Here is a 24,933-nt window from a genome sequence, read left to right as displayed (position 1 = left end):
GAACGTAAGATGTCGTCAGGACACCGAGAGCGGCATTCGATGCGCTTTGAACCTGATAGCCTCCACCTTCAGCATTCCGCCGGGAGGGAGAGGAGGAGAAAAAGTGCCGAAGTGGGAACTTGAGAAGCAGGTTCACCTGACGAGGAGAAGAGTAGCAACACAATTCTGGTCCGCTTTTGAAACAAAGAGCGCGACGGAGGGGACGTAGACTTGACCACGACACGGGCTCGCTTTGTAGTTGGTGCGGGCGTGCGTGCGTGCGTGTGTGTGTGAGAGAGCGAGAGCGCGAGAGCGCGCGCGCGTGTGTGTATTCTACTCCCAACAAAAGACCGCATAGCATCTATTAGCTTTATTTTAACTTTCAGTATGGGTGTCGGATTCCCGAAGCCTATAAAGGAACTCGGAGCACCTTGTTTACCAGACAGATACTGTTGCTTCACCTGTAGCTACACGCTGAAGTGAAGTGCCAATGTGAGTGGAGTTTGTTGAGTTAATGGCCCGGGCACAGCGCTTTTTAACACCATGCCCAGATCCCTAACACAGTGGATGATTAAAGTGCTGCTCTGTTTCGCCATCGTTTATTTGCGACTCGGGTGAGTTCCGCCTTTACACAGTGATCTGACGTCGCATTTTTGGGTTGTTTATTAAACATACTCACAGACATACTTATACAATACATCCTACACGCCTTATAATACGCCTAAGCATTACTCTGTTGACATTGTGACTAAAATCCAGGTTGTTTCAATAAATTAAACAACAATTTGACATTGTGGTATGGCGCATGTAACCTGAGTTAGTATATGTATATATATGTATGAACTGCTTTAAATAGTTGTCTAACGCATATTAAGATAAAATCACAAAACATGTTACGTAAATGATCTGTAAATGCTTGTTCTCTCTCTCTCTCTCTCTCTCTCTCTCTCTCTCTCTCTCTCACACACACACACACACACACTTTCCTTAACCCTCATTAATAACGGCACTGCTCGAGCTGTATTTCCACATTCCTTCTCTCACTTGCGTTTTGCAATAACCTCACCTGTAGTACGCAGAAATGCATGCTTGTTCGGAATCGCTTAATAAAACAATCATAATAGCAAGGAAAGTACACACGTTTACTATTTTTTCTTTAACAAGCATGTACCTGCTATTAGATGAGGTATGCCATAATTACATCCTACTTAAAATACTCTGCTCTAGACCATATACAGTACGGTGCAAAAGATTCAGGCACCCTACACTCTTGTTTTATTTATTTATTTATTTATTTATTTATTTATTTATTTATTTATTTATATGTGTACATGTCTTCTGCGTTAGTGTCAGTAGGAAAGACACAAAATTCGTTACAGTGCAATGCATAAACAAATAAACAAACAGAAATAAATATTGGGCTACATAGAAAAGTTTTTGCATGCCATTAAAGAAAGGAGGATATTAAGTAACAGAATGCTTTTCAGATAACATTGAGATTGAGGCTGTCTGGAATTACCTGCAGAAACATAAGCAAGTGAGACAGTCAAAGTCTACAAAAGAGCTATGGCAAGCTCTCCAAGATGCTTGAAATAACTTACCAGCCTGTTTCCTTATAAACGACACCACGGTGTAACTAAGAGAACTGGTGCAATTTTAAACTCAAAGCATGGTCACAGTAGTACTGATTTTATTTACTTTTCAGTAATCTCCACTCAGTGCCAGGTAGAAAGGATTAATTTAGTTTTGTTAAAAAGCATCATTGCTTCATAGATTTTTTTTTTTTTTTGCACATGCCTAAGCCTTTTTGTCCAGCAGTGTAAACAACACCATTTGGAAATCTATATGAACTATTTATGCATCATTATTATAGTGTAGGTACCAACTCGTCCCTGCAGTTAATAAAGAGTTGCATGATGTCTGATGTTTTAGCAAGTATGTTATGTGCCGAGATGAGTAGAGCAAAGCTAGATCAGATATCTCGGATTTATCAGGCCAAACCTGTTTGTTTCCCCCAGGCCCTCTGCAGCTACTAAAGAACCCACCACGCTGTAGCACTCTACTGCGATACGAGACAGCAGGTGATGACAGACCGGCTTTCAGGTGCTTGTGCAGACAGATAACTTCATTCAGCCTGAAGTAACAGTAGACTGTAGTCTGTCTCAGCTCCCATCCTGGAGACCCCCTACACCGTTTCATATTCAAAAAGAAAAAAAAATCTCCTAAAATTTCCTTAAACAGTTTGTTGTCAAGATCTTTATGAGGTGGATTAGGAGAGTTAGCATGGACTTTAAACTGTAGGGTAATGTTAGAATTGAGAATACATCAATCTCGTGTTGAAACCTGCTTGTTTTCGTGAGATAGAGGCATTGGGCATACCTGTTGGGCATAGAAGTAGAGCTTAGGAGTAAGCAGTGAAGCATGCTGAACCACAGCCAACATCAGAGTGAAGCTGATGTCCACAGCAGACATGCACGGTCTATTGAAACTGGACTCAGGGTTGCCCCTTTTGTCAAAAGTAAAGGGGGCGGACAGCCGCGCATCTACCCAATTGCAGCCCCCGAATCTAGAGAGAGAGAGAGAGAGAGAGAGAGAGAGAGAGAGAGAGAGAGAGAGAGACGTTTTTTCCCCTGCCATCCGAAAATCCTTAAAACCATCATCGTTCCAGTTTGGCAACCACATGGTAACAGCCTCGCCCGCGGAGACATGACACATTCGCTCTCCGCGCTCGCCGCCGCTGCTGCTGCTGTCGCGCCGCGTAAAAAGCTCGCGTTGTACCACGAAGCAGCTCCGAACTGAGGACGGACAGCTTAACGCTCGTCTCAAAGGATACAAGGAGATCGCGTTTCTTTTAGTCGGTCTGCAAGAGGCAGTTCGCTCAATGTCACCATGATCGTGTTCTCGTCGCGCACTGTGCTGCTGTCAGTCTACTATCCTCAGATCTTCCTCATCCTCACCAGCGGCAGCTACCTGTAAGTGCGAGCATCAGAGCACATCTGCTGATTTAGACCAGATAAACTCTGCTTCACTTCAGTAGCTCTATCTTACTAGATATTCCTGTAAAAGTATCATTTTTACTTACTGCAACTCATGTTCCACTTTTTCAGTTAAACGCGCCACATCAATGCAAAGGAGTATAAAATATGGCGTCTTTGAAAAGAGTTCAAGTTAGGCACAAACGTACAGAATTAGATAGTAGTTTTGTCTCGTAATAACGCACTCAATTAAAGAAGATACAGAAGCCTTTATTTGTCCCAAATACATTTCAGCACAATTCATTTTTCGCATATTCCAGCATGTTAGGAAGCTGGGGTCAGAGCCTCATAGGGTACTGAATAGACCAGGTTAAGGGCCTTGCTCAAGGGCCCAACAGTGGCAGCGTGGCGGTGCTGGGATTTCTGATCACTAACCCGCTACTGCATACTGCACGTGAAGGATAAAGAAGGCTGTATTTCCAGTAAGCCTCTGATTACCTGCCTAACTATATTATAATTACATTCTCATATAAAACCTCTAAAATATAAGTCTATGTAATTGTCACAAATTTCTTTAAGGCACTGTTGATACTTGATCCAAAAAAGAATAGATCTCATTTGGCCACTGAGTGGCAGAAATGTTCAGGGAGATTGAGACACCAAGGGCTGCTTGTGTTCCGCACAGGTGCTGTCTCATTTATCCTTTGGTTTCTGCAAGGAGGAAATGTTTAATAGGCATAGTTGTACACTAGTGAAACACTGAAGGATTTGCCTGAGACTGAGAAATGTAGATTAATTTTACAAAATGTGTATTTTATATAAATGACTATATATATATATATAGTTGTTTATGCAGTCAGTCACCTGTTGGTTCCTCAGATCGTTGAGTTTTAAAAATCGCCTTGCAAAACTGTCATTCTGAACTCTTACATTTGAATGCCGGATACCCCAAATCCGAGGTTAAAATAGATGTGGCTTTTGGTCCCAGTGGCCTAGTATAGCCTCGGTCTGCACATTACCAAACGACATGTCATTGTTTGTTTTTGCAATTTGAACCTTCTGTATTTGAAATATAGTAAATTCTATTTTAAAAAATCGTTTCACTACACTAAAAAGACTAAAAATAAAATCAAATCATTAACAGCAGCATAAAAAGCAATTCAACCATCAATAGTAATAATACTAGAATAATTGTTGGTTAATAGTAGAATTGTAGAAGAATATTACAACTGCAATAATAATAATAATAATAATAATAATAATTGGTTACACAATATTTAGCTTTTTTTAACCACCTTCATGCCAGCAGAAATTTTATATCGTTTATGTCCCAGGCCTAACAGAGTCTCTGTGTCAGCAGAGTCAAGTTTTAACCTAAAATGAATACAACTGTAATCGTCAACAGATTTACAAATTCAGTTTAATCAAATGGAAACTATTTTTTCTCAACTCCCTTTGTGCAGAAGCGAGTGAGGTTGAGATCGGAGAGTTTCCCGTAAGCATCTGGTGCCAGCCAGTACACATTGGTAGTTCTGAGGTTCTTTTAGTCAGATTTGTTTTAAGTGGACACTGAACTGCATGATATCTTAAGCCAAGCACAAAGACACCATTTATTTTCTCTTGTTTAAATGTAGAGAGCATTTACTTGTCTGCAGGATTATTTATTTATCATTTACCAGAAAGTCCTGCTCATGTTGAAATCTTTCTCATGGTACATGTTTGATTTATTTCACTATATTTTCCATCAACCACAACTCCATCAACCACAATTCCATCAACCAATGCATGGTTTATATGCAATGGTTCTCCAATTAAATTAATGTTTTTACATTCTGTTTATAGAACTACCAGAAAAGTGTGTGCGCTTTCTAACAAAAACTCCTTGATCGTTTGCTCTTTTTCTTTTGCCATGAAGCCCATGAACCTATTAATCCTTCCAGTCCGGCTGAGCCTGTAGAAATATAGTGTCACGTAGCGTTGTCTAACGTCCACCTTCGCCGGTCTGTGAAAACCACTAGAACTGAATGGCAGAGGTGGTGAGCAGTGCACTGTGTACACACACAGAAGAGTTTCCTGAAAGCCTCACCACCAGACCGTGACACGATCAACAAACAGTGTTGACTACATGCAATGGTGCGGTGACATCACCACAGACCTGCCAGCCAGTGATTGTCTTGAGCTCTCGCTTTATTCCTCTTCCTCGTCTTATAACCTGGCCTGAGGTAGAAAGTTTATATTCAGCTTGTTAGACCAAAATCACCACTAAGCAGACATGTCAGGCAGGGCATTGTACTTGCTGGAAAGCTGGCATGCCATTTATACATAGTCTTTAGTGGACACCAAATAAACAATAAGAGGAAATGGTTCACTTGTGTGAAGCTTGTTCCATAATAATCTCAATTTCATTTCTGCCTAATTTAGAAAAGCATATTTACAAATGAGGTTGAAAAGGGATTATAGATATATACACTGTTGCAGCGTGTGCTTTTTTGCGGTTTGAAACAACTGACATATGCAGTGCTGCACATTTCGAAAAAGGATTTTTGTGTTTTTCCAGAAGTTCAACAAATATTTCTACCAATCTAAGTACAAAGCAGCAAATAAGCAGAAGTGACTAATGACCCAATAGCTCTCAGACACGTACTGAAGGACATAAATCATAAGGACATAATGGATAAATCTGTACAGAATATTGAAGTGATAGTTTATCTCAAGGTGTCTTCAATGTAACCTTTTCCTCCTTTCTGTTTGTCTCATTTGGCTCGCTCAGTAAGAGTCTGCATGTTCTGAAAGCCGTTCTGCAAATAAATATATAGCGGCAAGCATTTTGATGAATAATTCTCAAATCTTTTTTAATCTCATTTTTGCTACGTAAAATGAAGATGAAATGTTTTCACCCTTTCTGTTAGAATTTGCTTAGTCACTTTATATCTGAAGTCTCTGGTGGTAACTCAAGCGAACCTTCTGTAGTTTTTCTGATGTAATATCATAGCCAACGTCTGTCCAAGTTTGACAATTTCATTCAATTTTTTCTTCTCATGTTTCCTTGTGACAGGACTCATCATGCTTAAGTATGATGCTTATAGAAATGTGGTTCAGAAATTCATATTTGTGTTAATCGGTCCTAAAGAAAAGGAAAAATGTTGTTGGCCAAAGGAGACAGGGTTGAATATGGAGTTATTTGTTTTATTTTTACTTAATTAGTGGCCAAAAAGATATCATTTTTATTAGTTGTTTTTATTTTTGTTTTATTCTGGCCCCTGTTTGTCCTTGAAGTTACAACATGTCAATACAATACAACATGTCAATAAAACCTCTTTGAAGAGAAGTGCTGGGTCTGGCACAGGGCTTGGGGCAGGAGCAAGTGTCCACTGACTCATTCATAATGAGGTCCACATTATACATGTCATAACACCATAACGGCTGTCATTGTTTCTTTTATGCAATTTCTTGCAATGTCAGGGTCCTAATGCTGTAACACCTTACGTTTTTTCCTCAAGAGTTTCAATTATACGTATACGTTACCTGCTTCCATTTGCAGTCCAAAACACATGGATTTGATTCTCTGTAGAGACGAGGGATGTATCCCAATCTTGGAGCGAAGGATACGTTTGTTGGTTCCTCATCTCCGTCTTCATTGCACATGTGGTTTTGCATTTAAGAATAATTCTTAAGCCTTTGTGGACATGGAAATGCAACTAAAGTAGACTCAAGCCAACCATATCCAATTTCCAGTGAACATTCCCCTCCCTTTTTTTCCCCCACTTTCATGTGTTCTGAAAGGGAATCCATAAGTTGTAAGTGCCCTACCCCCACCCCCTCCACTCATTTTTTTTTCTTTTTGCTGACACACAGCTTGCAAGCTGCAGCTTGCCCTGCTTGTGGTGGAGTCCTCAGTGGTCGACGTCATACTTCAAAGCTGGCATGTGCTTCCATGGGTTTTTATGGCCCTTGTGTCTGATATGTTTGAAAGACATATATCTGCATGGGTTAGATAGTTGTAAACAAAAGGGCTAGGTTGTTTAACAAGCACAAACTACGCCCAAAATACCCAATGCCTATTTGGGAATTATTGTCAGAACTGAATCAACAGAGCAACAGAACACTGAGGAAAGAGAATATGCCACTTGGGAATTGAGTAACACATTCAAATGGAACACATTCCAGGTATCTTACTATAACCTAGTCATCCTCACCTGAGGTTGACATGGAGCTTGGTAAATGTTTATATTTTCTGTATTTACTGCTAAAAAGAGAGGAATATATGGAGTTATAGATCGCCCGTCCATGTTCGAAAATACAACAGATTTAGATCTGTGCTACCTTTAGGGCTGTTGAAATAGCTCGGCCCTGGGAGAGCGCACTGTCTCTGGCCAGGAACTCCGAGTAGGTCTGTCTGTACTAAGAGCTAATTTTTGGTTGACTCTGATGTTTATCTTACTTATAGATTGTACATCCATGCTTTGTAATGTTTGAGAAGACAACGGATTTAGATCTGTGGTACCTTTAAGCATCTACGAATGGTGTGTGAATCTCTCATGAACTTTTATTTGTGTCATACCATCCCTGTTTTGTAAACATTGTGAGATCCCAAATTAAAAGGAATAACGTTTATGGTGACTTCAGGGTCAAGATGTGAACCACTTCTATATTTGAGAAGCAGAAATTACAAATCGTGTCGTTGCCTGCGGCATGCTTGGCGTTGGTTCGGTCTGGAAACAATTCCAGCTATGTTACCTAACAATTAGTGTACCAACCCAACTTACTTTATCAGGGACATGTGCCAAACCATTGCGGACAGACCTCATCCACAAGCAAATAAACAAAATATCATTTTCTGCTCTGACCATTCCGACAATGATTGTCAAATGTTTGTCCTTTATACCTTCTAAAATATATCATGTAACCTATGTTTTTTAGGAAATTGTGACTGTAAATATACCCTGCTCTTGCTTTATGTATCCTCTGTCCCTTTATTAATGCTAATGTCTGCTAAAGTGCTATAAAATATAGACAAGTTTATGATTTTTGTATGTACAGCAAGATATTGAATTAAACAAGTGCAGTAAAATATTTTTAGTCTTTCATGCTGTTTACATTCTACCTCAGCTGATTGTTGCACACACAAATTGCACTACTTGTATACCCTGCACTACTCTGCACACACAATAACCACACTCACTGGACATCTTTGTGTGCATACTGCACCGACACTTTACATACCGTATTATTGTCATTACATTTATATTTATATTTGACTTTTTCTATCTACATACATGTATATACTATATATATATTATAGATGTTTATACATATATATATATAGATATTGTTTTTAATTTATTTATATATTTTTATAAATATTACATTATATTACATTTTCATATTATTATTATCATATTATAGTTATAGATATTATATTATTATACTACTATATTATTGTATAATATATAATATATTGTATTATATTATTATGTTTATACTATGTGTATATTATGTACACATTTTATATATTTATATTTTTATATACACATATATTTGTATATGTATATCCGATACACAATTGGCTTTACGTAACTATTGGTGTTTTTCATAATTTATCATGTCTTTAATTTCTACTAAGATAGTTTTTATTCTTCCTATTTTTCCATTTATATTTTTATTACCTACATCCCTATACTTTTCTTGTCCACACACTTTACTTTATACTTTATACTCTTCTTCAAATGTAGGACAGTCATAATAAGCATTTCACTACTGTGTAGTGTGTCGTACTGTGTATGATTTTGTATGTGACAAATAAAAATTTAATTTGAATTTAATGAACTATAAACTGTACAATATGAATTGTGTTGCATCAGTGTAACATTTTGCATATCTTTAGATTTATTTCTTCTGTATTAATATCCTACATGCACCACACATATCAGTTTGCTTCTCTCTACTAATTAACTGTGTCTCTGCTTGTCTTCCCCCTTTAAGGGCCCTTTCCTCTGTGGTGGCCCTGGGTGCCAACATCATCTGCAATAAGATTCCAGGCCTGGCTCCTCGCCAGCGGGCCATCTGCCAAAGTCGTCCCGACGCCATCATTGTAATAGGCGAGGGGGCTCAGCTGGGCATAAATGAGTGTCAGTACCAGTTCCGCTACGGCCGTTGGAATTGCTCGGCCCTGGGAGAGCGCACTGTCTTTGGCCAGGAACTCCGAGTAGGTCAGTCTGTACTAAGGGCTAATTTTTGGTTCACTCTGAGAAAGCAAAAGGTCAGTTGGAGATCTCATTTGATGTCATTTAGAAGAATCTCTGGTGATAAATCATTCTTTGTAGCTTTATCAACACGTTTCTTTTTCCTTTTTAGCAATTTATTTGAAGCCTTCTCTCTCTCTCTTTTTTTTTTTATAACCAATTCAATTCGTTTTCTGCACATTTGGTAAACGTTCTACTTGAGGTCTATATCCGGTCAATGAGACGTGGAAACTCATTGAGCTTGACTAGGACAAGACACTTTTCCAAGCTTCATTCCATGATGCTGTCAATGCTTTTAAAGGCTTAGTTGTTGTCATTTGTAAGATTGTAATTATTGAAATATTTGGAGAACCAGCTTTCACATTGCCTAACCCACATGGTCTAACCCAGTAAATGAGCAAACTACTACATTACTTTTCTTACAAAACCACATTTGTAAACTGGAGAAATGTAAATTACATTTCTTACAATTTATTGCATGTTTTTTTTATTCAACTGAGCAATTTAGGGTTAAGGGCCTTGCTCAGGGGCCCAGCAGTGGCAGCCCTGGTATTCAAACTCAACCTTCTGAATAGAAGCGTCCACATACCAACAGATTTCTGCATTTTACACAGCCACCACACATCCAATTACACAACCACACATCTAATCACTTCTGTTACATCAGTGGTTTTTATTGCCTTTGGAACAGTTAAATGAAAAAAAAAATGGGCATGACAATTGCATCTGGTCTTAGGACAGAAGACCTGCCACCGAAGCCTGGTTGTGTCGAAGCTGTGTAATTTAGAGGAAAGATCTTTATGACAAAAAGGTAGCAGGAATATTGCACATGAAGCATGTTTTTAGTGCTATATAGTGCACATTGTGTCAGGCAGTAAGTTTAAATCTTTATAAATGGATGCTACTCTATCTCTGTCCTCCTCTTTCTCTCTTTTTCCTGTCAAAATGAAGTACAACACAACAAAGATTTATAATGCTTTTTATTTTGGAGTGACATTCCAGAGAAGGCCGTAGAAAAGTATTACTCTTATATATATATATATATATATATATATATATATATATATATATATATATATATATATATATATATATATATATATATATTTCTCTCCTTTGGTTTGTTCGTGCTAAAATATGGTGAGACTGAAAAACTTACACCCTTGCATGAATCCATGAATATGGCTAATATGCAGGTGTACTTAAATATATTACATGATTTGTTATTTTTATGTTACATGTCTAATCAGAATTAAAAAATTTTTTATTTGCAGCATATAAATCGTTTTAGTTTTGCAATATGCTTTCCAAATAAATTACTACAAAGGGCTAGCTATAGACATAATAATAATGAACACAGGCCAAAAAAAACACGAGCCAAAAAAATTACGTATGAGTTAAACGCTGAAAGTTAAAAATGAATCAGGACAATATTTCTCAAAGTGGTCTGCAGAGATGTTGCTCCAGTTGAGGAATATGTTCCTCACAATCGTAATAGAACTGCAAGGCTCATAGCTATAATTTTCTTCTGTTCTGCTTTTTGCTTTTAGCCATATTTGTTGTTGGGTTTTTTTTGTTGTTTTTTTTTTTTTACAGATTTCAGTGGGATTTTTTTCTGTATGTTAGTCAGTTTGCTCTTTGATACAAGGTCTAACATTTATTTATTAGGCTAGAAGTGCTTTTTTGTCTAAGGTTACATGCTAGCAAATGATGTATATTTTAACATCACATGCAAGTCATTAGAAACTGTGTCATGATGCAGACAGAGGAACCTAAGAGCAGCGTTTTATTAAAACCACTTCATCAGACAACACAAGGGCTAGGCAATACTCAATAATATGATTCAGGCTAATGGTCAAGCAGTCAGATTAACTGGAAAAATGAGAAGCAGGTTATGCTCTAACACTAATCAAAACTGGTCCCTCTCAAGGTTTGGTCCTCATGTCGTATCAGGGAGTTCTTCCTCATGTTGTATCAGGGAGTTCTTCCTCATGTCGTATCAGCCGCCATCACCTCTGGTTTACTCATGAGGGATAAATTTATGAATTTAAAATTGAATTGCAAGATCCTTTCATTACACCGGAACGTTCGCTCCCTGAAAAAATCCCACATTGCACCGTAAAAACCAGGGAGCATCTAAGCTTACTACGTTTCCTTACTGGAAATAATATCATGTTTTCTGAAGCCTCTCAGTTAAAAACAAATGGTAGACAAACTCTTAGCCAACTTCTACATTCAGCTTGTTATACTTCCCTTTTTAACTTTGGCATTCTATACACGGTTTGTTGGAGTCTAATGACTTGTAATTGTTTAATGATTTTAAAAACAAGACTAGCTCGCTTACAGTCCTGCTTGCAGTACCATGACAGGAGCATGTGTGACTAAGCCAAGAAATGATATGAAATAAGGCTTAAACATTTGACATATTTGGGTTTTTACAGTGAGTGATGAGGAAATTAGAATGTCACTAGAAATAGAGTCATCAGTGTGTGAGCCAGATTTCTTACTAGTGTCTGAACACGACGTAGGGAGCTAGAGAGACGATTGAGACGCACCCAGAGAGTTGGAGTTATTTATCTACAAACAGGTGAGTTCTATTAGTAAACAGATGACCATGAAGCAGGATAGGAGCTGAACAGCACAGGGCCAGTGTGAAGTCATTATATTAAAAATACAATACTGTGACAGCTTAGCAAACAGTTATATATAGAATTAAATGTTAAGTATCATGATATCAAAATGTAATATGCTTAAATTCTTCATGAGAGACAATCTGTACCCAGTGAAAACTGAGTATTCACTACTACTTGGTCTTGGTAACTAATTTGACTTTTCACTATCGTAAAAAATAAATAAATAAAAGAGAATGTTTTATTAGCGACTCGAGAGAAATTCACATTCAGAAGTTTAACTGTTCCATAGTCAAACCTATCCAAAAACCGAGATTTTGAGCCTCTTAATCATGCGAATAATTTTACAACTGAGGTAAATTTTACAGCTTGGGTCCGATAGATCCAAGTTGTTACTATGAGACTGATTGAAAATATCCTGCTAGAAACATGCTTCAAATTCAAGTTACTTTCAAGCAAAGAATTTCTTCTCATTCCAGTTAGCTTATTTTTTTTTATTGTATACTGTAAGTGCTCCTTTTCCCATCCAAAACTTTTCCTTACATGGATAGTGCTGTAACTCAAAGAGTTAAAGGTCATATAACCACAAAGCTGATTCGCTCTCTGCTTGGCCTGTCTCAGTCAGCTTGGACAATCTCTGGCCGTTTTATTTTGGCTTTCCGGTGCGGCACAGATTAATAGCTGGGTTATTGGATATTACCAAGCCTCCAGAGATTTCATTCAAGGAAAGATTCTGTTTCAGAAAATGGTCAGGTAATCCGATCCTCATTTCAGTGTTACCCGGGAAATATAAATGTCTGTGGAAGGAAAATGGTGGCTAAGAGTGTCTATATCCTTCTGTTGCATCTGATACAATAACAAAAGAGGAAAATGAAAAGCCTATAGATAGCAAAATGTATAAAAATTGTAGATCCAAAAGTATAGTCCAATGTGATTAAACTACACACAAGTTCAAGCCAAACAATGACAAATGAAAAGGGAAAAGCTTTTAAAAGTAAGCATGAATTAAAATTTCAATCCAGTAAACCACAACTGCAAGTGTCATCACGTAGCTATGAAAAAGATCCTGTAATCTTGTGTTTGAAATCGGACTAAAGCAAAGGCTTTTCCAATCTCCGCTACACAATGGAGGTGTTGAAAGAGGAAAGTACTCAAACTCTTTTGCATTTACTATTCTGTCATCCTGGTGATTCAGTGTATCCATGTTAATGGAGTTTGTCACTGAGCTCAGAGAATTATTGCTGCAGTACAAATTTGTTCTGACTATACTCACACACACAAGCTTTTCAGCCTGAAACAAATCTTAAATGTTATCAAGTTCAGGGTTATTGTGCTTAATGGCAACAAAAGACCTCAATCCGAAAGAGTCACTGGAATGTTTTTTGCATATTATACTGTCAGAATCCGGAGCTGTAATACGGGTGGTGTGTTGCCGTGTCCTCTTACTGCTTCTCTACTGCATTGGCTGGTAAATTGGTCAGATCAAACTCAACTCTTATGCACAAACTGGGGCCAGAATTCAGAATTGGTCACCAAGTTCAAAGGTTATGTTAATATTTACATAGTCGGTATACACAGCTGTATAGGTTGAATACAGGGAAGCCCAGTCAGGTTATTCAAATTAGCCTTTTATTGTTCACACCCCTGACATTTCTAGTTTGAGTCAGAGATAGCGTCTAGACTTTTTCCTAAGCAAACAAATAAAAAGAAAGGCTAATACAATCATGATAAGAAGATGGCAAGCATTCAAATAAACATTTGAATGCAGGCATACAGGCATTTAGACAGAAAGCATTGACTAGACTTTGGTTGGATGGATAAAATGAATAAACACTTGTCTGCTCTGATGACAACTCACTGCAAATGAAATGCTTTCTGTTATTGCTGTATCCTGGTCAGGGTTGTGCTGTCCTTAATCTAAGTAATGACCTTCTTCAAGAACAAAAAACTTTTATGGATGTTACAGGGAGGATGCGATTGATTAAAAGTGTCATATTTACTTATGTATTTTATATTTTACCCAAATGCCATTCAGATGTCTTTTGAGTGCATTCATAGCCTAAACAATATGTTTCATTATGACATATTGTGGTTACATCAAACTGTCAGACAGTGGCGCTGGACTGCTCCGTCACATTAAATGTCAGAATCGAGCGAAACTGAGATCTACCTCTGGTCTACCAACCGGCGCTCAACTCTCTGTGCTACTGTACGAGGATTGTAGGTTATTAGCTATGTTACACGTGAATACCCCAATGCACACTGTACCTCAATCTTAATAGATTAATAAATTCATTGTTATTAATTTTTTTACTTTATTTATTTCCCCTAGATGCAAGTTTCGTGACAACTCACAGGTTTTCTGAGTGAATTAAATTGTAGACTCCTTTCCTGAGATCAAACTTTATTTCTCTAAACTAGCACTTTATATTGCATTTTTTTGTCCATGAGATCATACTTGTTTTGTGCATCCCATATGAATCATAACATGGCTGGTTTGAAAGAATAATAATAAAAAAATGTTTTTTCTTTGATGCAAACCGAGATCCTGAAAGTATCTGCCGAACCTGTGTTTCTGTATCAAAAATATAATACATTTCCACAGAACCTGACCAATGTTGCTTCACAAAATCTGAACTTGACTGCAAATTCCTGTTTGTTACAAATAATAAGAGAGAGCTACCCTCTCTCTCACATGCTAAAAATCATACCCATCTGGTTTAATTTATGCCTTTGCTGACTCGTGGTGTAAGTGGAATAACTCAAGAGAAATGTTGTTGAACAAACTTTGGTTTATTTTCAATTGAATTGTGATGTCACTCAGTTGGGAAGGTCTGTCAATAATATGAGAAACATTATTGCCTTTAGTGCCTACAGTTATTTATACTGCCTTCTAATCCTGGTCCACTTAGAACAAGAGACCTAGTCAATGCCCAAACTTTTCCTGGAAGCCTTAAAATTCAGGCAAATCACATAACTGACATCACATATCCTGGTAAGGGACTGTGAGATTCTCTTCAAATTCTTAAGTTATTTGTCAACTCAGTTTGAGCAACTTGAATGCAACAGAGAAAACACACAGGCATTACAATTTCCTTCTATCCAGAACTACAACAACTTTTACTATTATATAGTCATTATATATCATCAAGACCTTGAAATTCTAAAATGATACATAATAATTTGGCCATTTAAAGCATGTCAAAAAAAGTCAGACAGAGGTCTAAGCAGTAGTGTAATGGGTAACATTGCTGTTTCACGACTGAATGAGTGTGTGAATAGTGCACTCCGATGGACTGGCATCTCATTCAGGGTACATTGTTACTAGAATTGGCATAGATATAGTTCTTATTAGTGTACAGCTTTATTCTTACTATCACTCACTTAGAAATAGTAAACAGCGTTAAATTTACATTTGGCAGACACCGTTATCCAGAGCGATTTACATTTATCTCATTTTATACAACTGAGCAATTGAGGGTTAAGGGCCATTGCTCAAGGGCCCAGCAGTAGCAGCTTGGTGGACCTGGGAGTAAAACTCACAAACATCCCACAACTTAGTCCCATACCTTAACCACTGAGCTACCACTTCATGGAAGCATGAAGGGCATTTTTCAGCCCCCCAGAGCAGTATCAGAAATGACATGTTTTGGATATTGAGTCGTGAATCTGTGCTCTGATTGGTTTCCTCCATACCAGCAACCCAACCTATCGGCTATTGTTCCAAATTCAGGTAACCATTTATTGACCCAAACATCTCATTGGGCAAAGCCTTTACCAAGATCTAAGTGAATTCGACCCTCCTCCTCCTCTGCACCACTGTATAGATCCAATACGGGGGGTGCCTCTTGCTGTACCTTCTGCTCGATCAACAGCACGGTCTCTAATCTCTACATCTGAACACGTCCAATAGAGCTGAGTAGCAGCTCCGTCGTAGATCTAGTCTGCCAAGACCAAACCTACCTACACTCCATTTGTTTCATTAAAATCTGTTAAATCCATTCAGAGAGTTGACATGACCGAAATGATATCTAGTTTTATAGAGAAAATTCTGCAGCAGGAGATAAGAATGAATATTAATAAATGGAATAGACTAAGAAAAAGGGATAGGAAGCTTGAAATTTCTTACTCAGCATTGGTTCCACTCAGAACATACAGTGACAAGGGGGTAAAAAGAGAGAAAACACAGAGAGATACAGTATAGGGATAGAGAGTGAGAGACAAGAATATTTTTTCAGTAACGTCCTATTAATTTAGCTGCAAACTAGTATTACAAAATAGTACTAAATTACAGACTGCAACCATTAAAAGCAAGCAATTATAATGCTCATTATTAAAATTAGCAATTAAAGCATTATAATTTCTCAGCACAAGCACTCAGCAGTTCCTATAAAGAAGCAGTGAATGATAAATATTCCTTTACATTTTCAATGCATGAAACTGTTTTAAGACTATAAATGTTTTTATACCTTTCATTCCTTTCATTGAGACAAATGATAAATGTTATTCGATAGTGTTTTGTGATGTCTTCAATGAGAATTTGCAAACGTGGATATCAGAAATTGTATAATAATAATAATAATAATAATAATAATAATAATAATAATAATAAGGGAAACAGTTTGTTGACACCTGACCATCACTGCCCCAAACTGTTGCCACAAAGTTGGAAGAACACAATTGTATAGAGTGTCTTTGTATACTTTAGTACAATTTCCCTACACTAGAAATATTCCAGCATGACATTGCACCTGTGAACAATCTGATTTTAATGAATACATGGTTTGCCAAAGTTCTTGCATGGAACAGAGCTCAATGCCACTGAACACCTTTGATATGAATTGGAAAGCCGACTGCACTCCACTCCCTTAACATCAGTGCCTGATCTCACTAATGCTCTTGTAGCTGAATGATCACAAATCCCCACAGACACGCTGGAACATCTATCGGAAAACCTTCCCATAGTAGAGCTTATTATAACAGCACACAGGGAATCTGGAATGTGATTTTCAACAATCACAAGGGTGTGATGGTGAAGTGTCCACAAATGTTTGGCCATGTAGTGTACGTTTCCACTTTTTAGTACAATACGCATACATTATAGATAATCTTATATATTATGATCCATTTTGCCGTTGTGCTAAGCAGTGTGTGCTGATGCAGCACAGTTTCCCCTGGTTAACCTCACCTCCCCGCCCCATCCCTTTGAGCCAACAGAGCCTGATAGCCAAATGGATAGTTAGATGGATGACTGGGTAGGAAGTATTATCAGTCTAATCTGTATCCGCCTCTGGTGGCTCAGCCAATGACTGGAACTTAGGAAGGATAAATGGATAGACAGATGGATGGGTGGAAGGACAGATAGAGGGAATGATGACAGGCTGTGTTATCAGGCCGATCTGCGTGCCTCTGTTGGCCTGGCCAGCGGAGGTGTTTGAACAGGATGTTAGGAGATCAGATTGCTCAGCTTCACACAATGCAATGAATACACTGCATTGATTGGAGAGAGAGAAACTGGCTGAATTCCTATTAGTCAGTCCCCCCCCCCTTATCACATTTACTTTGAATATGCATTCCATTGTATTTTCATATGTGCTAAAAGAACAGACGAAATCTTTGTATTTGATCTTTTAGTACCTCCAGGGCAAGGTAATAATGTTCAAGAGCATTTAAATATGAAAGTTATACAGCCACTTTATAATTCAATTATTTTTGACTTCAGAATCTTTTTCATTATTTTTCATAAATTCTGCTTGGGTCTGTTGGGAAAATTACAAAATCCTCACTGAGTAGCATAAACAAGGTTCTGTAAAATTTTCTAAATTTGAATTTCAAGGATTAAATAGTGGTGAATATATTCATAAGCATCGATTAACATGTTCAAATACTTCTAAGTATATACACCTTCTTCTGTTGTATGGATAAAAAAAACATGAATACACACACACACACGCACGGTATACTTAACATGTTCTAAAGCATGATTGTCTGGCAAAACTACAAAGTATTTTTTGTTCAGCAAGAAGCCCTTGCTGCCTCCTCTAACTGTAAAACTCGTAAACCACAGCATTGTCTATAATTCGTTCAATGCATGTTCAAGGCAATGTGACATTAATCCGAATGGAAAACCAAAGTGCACAGTTCATTAATCAGCTTCTCTACCATTGATATACAAAGCAGTACTTACTTTTGCTTCTGCTAGAGGAACCACCAACAGCTCCATACACCAACATGTATCTTACATATAGACATCATTTTGCTCAGTCCTTACATAATTATGCTATATAATTATAATTATACATAATAATGTTCTGATCGACGTGGCGTGTTTGTGAGAATTGATCTGTTCTGTAAAATGACTGAAACTTTGTTATCTTTGCTAGCTCTAGTCCTGCAGCACCCTGTAACCACCAGTGGGTGCCACTTCTTTCTCTTTATTTATTCAAGCATCAACAGGCACCTTGTGTAACTGGTGGAAGTGGTGCAACCTTAACTACATGCAGACACATCGAGGCAAATGCTTCAGCGATGAATAAACATTTGAGAAACCTCAGACCTAGGGAGGGCTAGGCACAGTGTAGTCACTGGGAGTTGCCTGTAGATCAACACTTGAACCCTGTAGGCGTTTACTGCATACATTGCTAAGTGTGCCCAAGCCTCAAGGTGCAAGTGTGTAATATCCCTGTGTTTCTGACTAATATGCGTTACCACAAAGTGCTCCAGTGCTCTCCCAGATACAATTTTGAGGCAGAGAAAAAAATCATGGTGCAGCTTTCTCAGGTCATTTTTCAGCAATCATATACTCTGCCAAATTCAACAGGTACTGAGATGGCCCTAATGGGGAACAAGAATTTCTAAGTGAATCTCCTGAAACCTTTCAATAAAGGAAAGAAAAACCTCAGTTATAGCTACGCCAGTATAATTACTTTGTCACTGTGGATTACATTAAAAGAAAAAAAAAGAACAAGGAGGCTATTTGAAATGTTTGTCTTTGTTTCATGATGTTGTAGTGCTCTCTCGGTCGAAGCAGTGTCCTTAAATGTCTTCAGTTTGAGAAATATGAATGAACTGTATGCTTGTACATTGCCGAGCCACAGAATGCATCCTGGAGAAAGAAAGACAGTGTGTTTTAGTACTTATTGTTCTCTTTATGGTCGTAAAACCGAACTGCTGTTTCATACAGAGTTTGTTTAGCGGTCCATTCCACTGAATCAGAGCCAAGCTGTCAGCTGTCACAAACACCACAGACACATGTCTATCTTTTCCATAAATAAGAAGGTCAACCAAACCTATATCTATAGGTCCGAGTGGGGGAAAAAACAACACGAAGCATCTTTCCCTTCTCCTACTCATCTTGGACTCTTGTCACAGACACTTGCCACTGAACCCTTTAAGCCACGTGGTTTAATAATGCTGTGTTATTCTCCCTGGACTGCTCCAAGTCCATTGAGGTTTTTCTGGTCGGTCCAGTTTTCCACTGGCATAGCACAAGGCTATCCCAGGGTGGTTCCTCCTGGAACACAGTCACAGCATTGGAGCTGGACTCTTCACATTCTTTTTTTTTTTTAATTTAAAAAAATTTCTGGATGTCAGGAACCACAATACTGCAGAACAGGGCAGGGAAGAAAGTTAGAGACAGATGGGGAAAACTAATTCATCCATACATACTATTGCATTTTCCCTATTATGATTGCAGAAGAGAAAGATTACTGTATTGCTTAGAGCTGCAGGTTCTGAATTGAGCAATGTCAAACTCTTACGTATGGGTGAACAATGATATATGGAAAGAAAGTAGTCTATGCTTGGCGAGACCACAGAACAAACACAGAGACTTCTGTCTCTCTCCCTCTCTCTGTACACTGCTATAATATGCTCTCATTACCAGCTTCACCAGTTCCAGACCCAACAGGGGGTGACAACCCAATGATGCTCCATCATTTCCCGTGTGCCTGCATGACTGCAGTATACGCGTGTGTTTTTACCATTATGCTGGCACTGTGTGTGTGGTGAGCTGTTTGCATAAATGTTTAGCAGGGTACGTGTGTGTGTGTGTGTGAGTGTGAGTGTCTCTGTGCATATAGGTTTGTTTAGGTTACCACAAGCTGACTGTACAGGGTTTGAATTGTAACCAGAACAACAGTGAGTATCTAGTGAGTCAGTGTCCGGTTTGGTCAGACATTTAAGGAGAAATAAAAACAACAACAACAAAATTAACCCCAAAAGAGGACAGGAGAAGGAATTCTCCTGTGAGAATAGTGAGTAATGTGTATTGTCTAGGCTTCTAATCCAATTGAATTGAACAGAAGATAAGGCTGATGGTCTTTACATGTGTATGCTACAGGGTAAATGTAAATTATTTTTCTTTTTATAAAATGATCTTTGTTGTTTTACTGACCAGAAAGTATAGTTAGCATGAAAACGTTATTCTGATTGTTATACAATATTCATACCACTGGAAAATCAGTTGTCATCTTTGGCGACAGAGATTCCTGTAGATCATTTCCTCTTTCATGTGGCCAGCTTACAAGGTGCTTTGCTTGAGGAATTCAGCACAATGGACAGCACCTGCACTACTTTCTTGCACTGTCAGTATGCCATGACTTGGTGCTTAAGCAGACTTTTTGTTATATCACAATGTATTTGATTTAAAAGATTAGGATGATGGGAAAACAAAAAGACACCAAATACCAAAATCATAATTCCAAACATCCACCAATTTTACCTTTTTAATAAGTACATGATTAAGACTTAGATAAGACACAGTATTGGTGTTAGCAGTAGGGCTGCAGGTTCCAGGCCAAACAATTCTGACTAATTCCAGTCTTCTTCTAGTTGACTGTTAGTGACATATGACATAGTGTTAATGAGTGGAGCAGATATCACAGGCTAATCTCTCTTTCCCCAGGCAGCAAGGAGGCTGCATTCACCTATGCCATCACAGCTGCCGGAGTGGCCCATGCAGTGACAGCGGCATGCAGCCAAGGCAACATGAGCCATTGTGGCTGCGATCGGGAGAAACAGGGCTACTACAACCAAGAGGAGGGCTGGAAGTGGGGAGGATGTTCCGCTGACATCAAACACGGCATCGAGTTCTCCCGGAGGTTCGTGGATGCTCGGGAGATTAAAAAAACCGCTCGCCGACTGATGAACCTGCACAACAACGAAGCAGGGAGAAAGGTAATTTAAAAGTTTCACTAGACACTAGGCATGTAAAAGCATTCCATGTGGTGTTGCTTAAAGCATAAAATTGGATATTCTTCTGTTCTAACCAGTAGGTCGTTATGATGCTTGAAACATTTTAGGTTTATTTATCATCTGCACTGTATGTCAAGACATATGGACATAAGTGCTTATGATGAGTCTCACATTTTTTTGTTTAGGTTGTTTAGGGCCTTAATAGCCCCTGGGTAGAAACTGAACTTTAGCATGCATGTCCATGACTGGATTCTGGCATGACTGAAATCCGGCAGCCTAGAAATCAGTGCTAGGTCAAAGGTGAGTTTGTGACCTATATCACTGGGAGTCTTCACCAGTCAGGGGTGACAGACTCCCAGTGATACAGGACATCAACGAGACTTGAAGAAAGCTCACTAACTCACCTTAGATCTCATTTACCAAGCACTGACTTTGAACCTTGTGGTTGTGGGTGGAGCAACTTCCACAACATACAGTGATGCAGTCAGGCACAATGCTCTCTGTGGTACACCGGCAGAAGATGGTGAGAATTTTAGGGTCCAAATGTCTCAATATAGTGACTGTAGAGACTCTTTGAAAACCTTCTTCTGATGAGGTCATTGGTCATGTGTATACCAAGGAACTTTCTGACTCTTTCAGTGATAGTTCTTCGGAACAGATGGAGTGTATGGAGGTATGCACTTGACTGTAGTCCACTGTCATTTCTTTCATTTTGGTGGCATTAAGAGAGCTCTTATCTCTTGATACGCTGTCACAGAACCCTTTGTGATGAGACCAAGGATCAGCAAAGTTAAAAATGGCATTGATGATGTATTTGGAGTCATGTGCAAATAGGAAGTACAAGAGGGGGATTTATACACACCTTTGGGATGACATCTGTGTACAGAGTTGGTGTAGGTGGAGGAGGTTGGGTTACTTTTTCTGACCACTTGGGGTCTACCTGTCAGGAAATCCACAATCCAATTCGCTCATAGGGATGTTCAGCCCCAGCTCTTGTATGATAAAACTCTATCATAATTAACCAATAAACATATTTATATTATTTGCTTGATAAAAGGTCTAAAAAAGCACTCTGAGCACTTGTGTGGTATGTGGTATAGTTTGTTTGGGTTAGGCTCGGGTAGAACAAGTGTATGAGGTGAAACACATACAACCGTGAAATGTAGCAAAAGAGGCAGCACCCCACACAAAGGCTCTCAGGGTGTGATTTTGGAGACGCTCTGGCTGATAACTAACAGTCAAAACATTTTTGACAGCTTGTTTTCCTTTAGCCAATTACTGTGCGTTTTCCCCTCCACCATCTTGTGGCATCCTCCTGATTCCAGCACTGGTTTGGCTTGGCTCTGCTCCTCTTGGCCATGTTTGTTTGTTATTAGTCATCCAAGAACATAAAATAACATGCACCCTAACAGCGCAGCTCTTCGGCTTCAGAGTGCACTCTGGTGGCAAATGGATCTAATTAATAACGCAGCTCTTTATTGTGTGTGCTGGAAGAGCCAGGCTGAGCCGAGCGGAGCCCAGACTGCGGTTGCCAGATGGAGCCCTGCCAGTCCCCCTCCAGTCCATTGCATGGAATCATGAAGTGTAAAGTCAGTAACAGGATATTATTGTGAGCTTCTTTCTACTGCACTGAAAACACAGTATTCGCTTCACTGCATCAAGGTTTTTTTTTGCCTTTTATAAAGAAGCCATCATGGTAATAGTTGAGCGGTGGCATCACAGAGTGGGAGGGGAGGTTGGGAGGATTTTAATTTACCATGTGACTCTGCAGTGAGCAGAAGCACTGCTGCTTCTCTGGAATTTCAATTGCTATCAGACATGTGTGTGGTTTGAGCTAGCTTTGAAGAACTCGGAGCAAAACTGGTGTACATCATCCCACTAAATGTAAACGTATTCTCTCAAGTGTGTAAAGTCATGCCGGCATTAATACAGAAGGATTGATGTGGAGTTAGACTTTATAATCTGTCTTGGATCAGCTAGCTAGTGGTGAAAAACATGCTGAATAAAGTAAAAAAAAAAAACCAACAAAACCAACCAACCAACAAAAAAAAAAACATTTTAGGCAGTCCTGCTGTATTAATTTACTATATACAGGTAGTGATGAGGCCAAGTTGGATTATTATGAGGCATTAATTAATAGATTAATATTATTGGTGTTTTGATATTAAACAAATCTTAAAGGGAATACAGTAACTTAATAACCAGTTATAAGACATGTGATCATTGGAATAAGTGATCCCACTGTCTTGGTAAATTACTGTATTATATTAATTTTATTATATTATATTACATTATGAATATATATATATATATATATATATATATATATATATATATATATATATATATATACACACACAAACACACACACATATGTATATATATATATAAAATAAATGGCAGTCCTTTCATGTGGTCTTTACAGAGGAAGAAGTAGTAAAATAATGTATTATGGCTAACGCTTTCTTTCTTTCTTTCTTTCTTTCTTTCAATATTACTTTCTTTCTTTCAATATTACTTTTGTTCATACATGACCTCTTCTTCGGTACAACAGCAAATTAGTAGAGGGTCACATAAATGGGTTACATTGTGGTCTACATGAGACATTTATTATATCATCAACAAACACTTCATAAAGCGCTCATGCACGTTATTATCAATAATAATATTAACTACTATTTCATTCGTACTACTACTATGTCAAATGCTCACAAAAATCTCTTTGAGGTAAAATGACCTAGTAGAATGTAGAAATGAGATGCTGTTTGTTGGGATATAAAATGTTCCTCCAGACATTTGCTGTAATAATTGATTCTGCCTGTGTATTGTTAATTACACATATATATCAACCACATAACCTTGCTGTTTAATGCTCTCTTCCGGTTGCCGTTTAGTAACCTCTGTTTACATGGTTGTCTTCAGGTGCTGGAAGAGCGGATGAAGCTGGAGTGTAAATGCCATGGCGTGTCAGGCTCTTGCACCACTAAGACATGCTGGACCACGCTTCCGAAGTTTAGAGAAATAGGCTACGTGCTAAAGGACAAGTACAATAAAGCAGTCCATGTGGAGGTAGTTCCAGCCAATAGACTACGCCAGCCCACCTTCCTCAAGGTGAAAAAAGTCCATGGCTATCAAAAACCCGAGGAGACGGATCTGGTCTACATAGAGCGTTCACCTAACTACTGTGAGGAGGACGCTAAGACCGGTAGCGTGGGGACGCAGGGTCGTTTATGTAACAGAACGTCGGCGCATACAGACGGCTGCGACCTCATGTGCTGCGGCCGAGGGTACAACACTCACCAGTACACCAAGGTGTGGCAGTGTAACTGCAAGTTTCAGTGGTGCTGCTTTGTCAAATGCAACACCTGCAGCGAGAGGACGGAGGTGTTCACCTGCAAATAAGCAAGTGTGTATCGAGGACAGGAACATGTAGGAACAGTTTGGCTGGAAGACTTGCTGAATAAGACAGATAATATTTTTTAAATATATATATATATATATATATATATATATATATATATATATATATATATATAAATAGAAAAAATACCAGCGACCAAATGGGAATTTTAAAGTCTTCAGCTCTTCACAGCACCGTTTTGCACAGCAGAATGTTTATATTTGCTTTCCAATAGAGGTTAAACGCCAACCTCAGTAGGTACCAGTCCAGCTTTTTTATTTTTTAAATGACTTTAAACTACCAGAAGCTCATGCACTGATGTATCTATACTGACTCAAGAAAAAAAAAAGGACTGCCTGATGCATGCCATGCCCTGGACTTACACATTTTCTCTGGGGACTGTATTTTTTCCATTTAATATGATGCTGATACATAAAGGACCAAAAAGGAGGCTACGGTCATTCGGATATTAACAGGACCCTTTGGAAATAAAAAAGAAAGGATTGGTTAAG

At 38.5% G+C, this 24,933-nt stretch overlaps 1 protein-coding gene across 2 annotated transcripts; it reads left to right on the top strand.

Moving 5' to 3' along the window:
• Nucleotides 1-24,545, top strand: wnt7bb (wingless-type MMTV integration site family, member 7Bb). 2 transcript variants are annotated; one of them, XM_058408798.1, is made up of 4 exons: nucleotides 1-593; nucleotides 8,937-9,163; nucleotides 20,732-21,003; nucleotides 23,944-24,545. In XM_058408798.1, the coding sequence occupies exons 1-4, from the start codon at nucleotides 523-525 to the stop codon at nucleotides 24,421-24,423; spliced, it is 1,050 nt and encodes a 349-aa protein (XP_058264781.1). In that variant the 5' UTR covers nucleotides 1-522; the 3' UTR covers nucleotides 24,424-24,545. The 2 variants fall into 2 exon arrangements, with proteins under 2 accessions (XP_058264781.1, XP_058264780.1); XM_058408797.1 differs by lacking the exon at nucleotides 1-593 and adding an exon at nucleotides 2,605-2,951.
• Nucleotides 24,546-24,933: the final 388 nt, after the last annotated feature.

This window comes from Hemibagrus wyckioides, linkage group LG14, assembly GCF_019097595.1.
Source record: "Hemibagrus wyckioides isolate EC202008001 linkage group LG14, SWU_Hwy_1.0, whole genome shotgun sequence".
NCBI lineage: Eukaryota > Metazoa > Chordata > Actinopteri > Siluriformes > Bagridae > Hemibagrus > Hemibagrus wyckioides.
Note: the sequence above shows the minus strand (reverse complement) of the source record. Positions and strands in the feature narration are given on the sequence as shown.

What these genes read in the sequence shown, in the direction of transcription:
- wnt7bb (XM_058408797.1), top strand. Translation starts at nt 2,869, where the DNA reads ATGATCGTGTTCTCGTCGCGCACTGTGCTGCTGTCAGTCTACTATCCT. An exon ending in CTCACCAGCGGCAGCTACCT is followed by an intron (nt 2,952 to 8,936) that starts GTAAGTGCGAGC and finishes TCCCCCTTTAAG; the next exon opens with GGCCCTTTCCTCTGTGGTGG. An exon ending in ACAACGAAGCAGGGAGAAAG is followed by an intron (nt 21,004 to 23,943) that starts GTAATTTAAAAG and finishes GGTTGTCTTCAG; the next exon opens with GTGCTGGAAGAGCGGATGAA.